This window comes from Triticum aestivum, chromosome 2A, assembly GCF_018294505.1.
Source record: "Triticum aestivum cultivar Chinese Spring chromosome 2A, IWGSC CS RefSeq v2.1, whole genome shotgun sequence".
NCBI lineage: Eukaryota > Viridiplantae > Streptophyta > Magnoliopsida > Poales > Poaceae > Triticum > Triticum aestivum.
The window spans coordinates 20605675-20609915 of NC_057797.1; the positions used below are offsets into that span (position 1 = coordinate 20605675).

General features: G+C 45.2%; 1 protein-coding gene across 1 annotated transcript; it reads right to left on the bottom strand.

The window, feature by feature from the left end:
* LOC123191365 (uncharacterized) lies at window positions 1-4011 on the bottom strand. The gene is made up of 4 exons (XM_044604135.1): window positions 3758-4011; window positions 3202-3648; window positions 351-646; window positions 1-167 (listed from the first exon to the last, which is right to left on the bottom strand). Exons 1-4 carry the CDS (start codon window positions 4009-4011, stop codon window positions 1-3), a joined length of 1164 nt encoding a protein of 387 aa, XP_044460070.1.
* Window positions 4012-4241: the final 230 nt, after the last annotated feature.

Below are 4241 nucleotides of genomic sequence, written 5' to 3' on the forward strand. Positions count from 1 at the left end.
CTATTGGTACAAGACAGCGTCTTCGAAATCGAAGAACTCTCTTACATAATCCGACGAGTTGTTCCCGAAGTACTCCCAATTGGCGGCCGATGGGTCCCATGCAGCAGGGGAAGAGCAGCAACGGGCGTCATCTGTCGACGAGCTCAGCTGCGCCACCACCACCGGCCCTGCGTTGCGTTTTGATTTTCGGCCGAAAAAAGTGAATTTCGGCTGAATTTCGGCCGTCTCGCTAGGGCCTGATATATGGGCCTATCGGCCGAATAATTTGGCCCAGTTTGAATTTTTTTGCCCGGCCCAGCTTCAAGAGCCTTCCAGTTAGGGTTCCGCTGAGACAAAACCCACGAACTCACGCAGCCTAACCCTAAATCGCTCTTTCCCTATCCCTCCTCTTCCTCTGTGCGGCGCCGCCGCTGCGCACATCTCAGGCGAGCACTTCCACCCCATCTCCTCACCCTCCTCCACATCTCCGGCCAAGGTGCTCACTTTTCCGGCCCTCCTCCACATCCCCTCGCCTCCACCCCATCCACTTCCCGTTTGTTGCCTCTCCAAGATTACAGCATGGTGCTCTGTGGCTGCGGCAATGGAGCTGATGGTGCGCCAGCCGACCAGTTGAACGGAGGCAGTAGCACGGGGCAGCGGCAACAACCTAGAGGGCGTCCAGTTGATCGGCAATGTACAAATGTTCGTGATGCCTTTATATCCTCCTACTTGAAGCAACAATTTGTCTCGTCCATGGTACATGCATGCAGTTTTAGTTCTTTAGCAATTTCAGATCGATGTTTATTTGTTTCTTAGTTATAATCTGTACTGCGATGTACTTGTGTTGCTTTAGATTAAGGAGAGGCCCCTGGTAAATGGCTTGGCAAATGCATATATCATACGGGGGAAAGAAAAATTGAGTCTTGATGAGTTGAACACAGTAGTGACATTATTATGAAATATGCATGCATCTTGTAGTCACCAAGGATGCTCTAGATCTGGTAATATTTATTTTGGTCCAACAAAAAAGTGGGGTACAAAGCTTGTTATGAACGTCCTAAAATATATAATTGTTGCATATATATGGGCTGTGTGCTTGTTTTGGAGCTGTTGAGATGATGCTTGTGCGCAACATTAATTTTTTTTCTCAAGAACAGATTAATTTCAACAGAAAAGTACATGTTGACCGATGATTAATTTCAATGTTCAGCGGTACCATTAAGTAGTGGCTCTAGAACTAAGCAACATTGTATCATTCTCAAGAACAGATTACCTTTTGTGACTTGTCTGTTTGGCAAGCATTGAGTTGTATATAAATTTCTTTCTCCTTAGTATCTAAACTAGAGCATCGAGTTATATATAAATTACTTATTCCTTACTATCTAAATTAGAGCATCGGGCTGTTCTGTTTTTTGTTTATTAATAATATGAGGACAGCCTAGTAAGCAAAGTTGCTTTCTTAGTTACCTACACTTCATAACTGACCGGTGTTCTTTTCTCATTTGATTTTCAGGTAATGGAACTGCAAATAGGAGTGGCAGCGGTAACCATGATGCAAGTGCAAGTGGTTCCCAAAGATCTTGGAAAGGTAACATACTAACATGATATGAGCTGTGAGATTGCATGGGGATCTTATAGAGCTCTAACTTAGTTCAAATAAAAAAAGATGGCATAGAGCTCTCACTTAATTCAGTAGTTCCATGAAACATATTTTGTATTTTTCGTAAATTGGTTGAAGTTTTTTTGTGTACATAACAGTACACTGTGCTGTCCATGTAGTGAGATGAGGATGATCACAATTCAGAGTATTTGGATCTCTCTTTCATATTTCTATATAGTAAGGCATATATCTTGATCTGTATGGCTTGTCAAGAAGAAGACCAAGGACGTCAACAGCCTATACCCTGTTGCTCTGGTAAGTCTCTTCTTTTTGTTGTTTTATCATTCATGATAATTGCTTAGAAAATTTTAGTTACTTGGAGCTGCTAGTTACTTAGATGCATGCACTTTCTATCCATGCCTAGCCTCATTACCATGTTAAGCAATGCATTTATATTATCCTGAAATGTTACCACTTGACTATTGTTGCACTAGACACTTTCCTATTAGTCCATTTTTATTTCATTATGCACAGAGTGGAACAAGAAAATTCTGATGTTGAACTACATCCATCCTGATCCTTTCTCTATTTTCTCTAAACCAGAAATGCCACATGAAGAACTAAGGATATCAAGATGCTTTTGGATGTATGCAAGCTTGGAGCTCCTGTTTTATAGGTATGTTAACCACTATATTTATCCTGCAATATGTTTGAGCTTATGCATGATTTTTTATTCACAATTTTCACCGTGGATTTTCCTTCTGTATGACAATTGACAAATGGCTTGTCCAAGCCAACAGTGGGCTGTTTGTGTCTATGTTGCTTGCTTTGTATCCTTAGTTTTGTTGTGCTGGAGTGCAAACTATAAACTAGAATTCATCATTCAAGTGTATGGAGGCATTTAACCTTTTTCCTGAATCTTTTTGGTGAATAAAAAACTATATTGCTTCATTAGATTCGTTATTTGATTCATGAGTATGCATAACATTTGACTATTGTTCTACTAGCTACTTGTCCTGATAATCCATTTTATTTTTTGTTGCACAAAGTGGCAGAAGATAATTCCGATGCAGAACTACCTCCATCCTGACCCTTCCTCTCTTTTCTCTAAACCAGAAATGGCATGTGAAGAATAGCCAGGGATATCAAGAAGCTTTTGGATGTAGGCAAACTTGGAGCTGTTGTTTCAATGTCATGCTTTGATGGTTGTCTTTTGGAGCTGTTGTTTCTATGTGTAATCCTTTAAGTCTGTTGGTTGTACCAGACTATTTGAACTCTGAACTACGTTATGATGGTTGAACTGATGTTGGACTATTAAGGGTTATGTTGGAGGCAACTTTATAACTAATGTGTGCCTGTTATTTTGGACAGATGCAGTTTTATTAATCCCTAGAGCTTATTTGCTGAAGTTTATATGATCAATCTTGATGGTTGTTGTGCTGCTATGTTTATGCTTTGTTTCATTTCAAATTTTGTTTGAATTTCGGTCGAATTTTGGTCAAATTTTCAAATTTTGATTCTACCATTTCGTCCGAGATTTTGCCGAAAATTATAAAATTCCCGAAATTCGGCCATTTCGGCCAAGGACGAAAAAAACACAAACCGCAAATCAAAACACAGGCCCTGCGGGCAGCAAGTCTGACGATGGCGTTGACTCAACACTGGTCACCTCAGCTCGGAGCTCCTCCAAGCGTGAGGGCTCACTCTCACCCCAAACATCACCGTGGTTGAGCCAACAAAGCGAGCGGCTGCTCGGTGCGGCCGCCGACCCAAAGTCGAGGACGAGCGGCGGCTGCATCTTGACGTCCTTGGCGATGGTGACCGCGCGACAGCAGGTGTTGCCGGAGAAGTAGGTGAGGACATAGATGGGAGGGTCGTGCTCCTGGGATCGCTGGACATGCCTCGTGGCTGGGCAGCCGCCGGCGTGGAGCGCGTAGGCGCACCTGAAATAGTGCCTCGGGTGGTCGTTGCCCTGGATGTGCTTCTTCCCGTACTTGGTCCACATGAAGCCGTCGTCCCAGCTCCTCGTCCTCTCCACCCTCGTCGGCTCTGCGCTGCTCGCGCGCGTCCTGAAGGGAGAAAAAGTCGTGGTTGGCTCGTTAGTCGACGTGTATGTTATTCATGTAGGAGTAATGGAGTATAGACTATAGCATGGTTTTGGTTACCGCTCAGCCGTACCTTGTTTTGGGCTTTGTCTGAGTGGCTGCGCCGCCGTGGGGGGCCGGCTTGCGCTTATGCCGGCGTGCAGGTTTGCCGTGGAGGACGGCGAGGGCGCGGTCGCAGCAGCCGATGATCTCGGCGGTGAGCTCCAGCATCCCGGTGTGGTCCTGGACCTGGAGAAGGGCCTCGAGGGCAGCGGCAGACTTGCGGCCCTGCGCCATCATCTCGGACACCAGCGCGGCAGAAGTGGCCGGAGTGGCCAGTGCTGCCATGTCCTCTGCTCTCCAACTGAGCTGCTTTCTCTAATTAAGTGTGTTGTGTCTCAAGCTGCTAGCCGGGGTGGATCTAAGCCGGCAAGAGAAGGTCCCCTTTTGTACACGAGATGTAAACATAGATCGCGCGCGTGTGTGCGTGTGTGCGTGTGTGTGTGAGCGCTAGCTAGTGAGGGCCGACGAATGCCCCTGAGGTACTACGTATTGACCAAATTAATTCAAGCACGTGC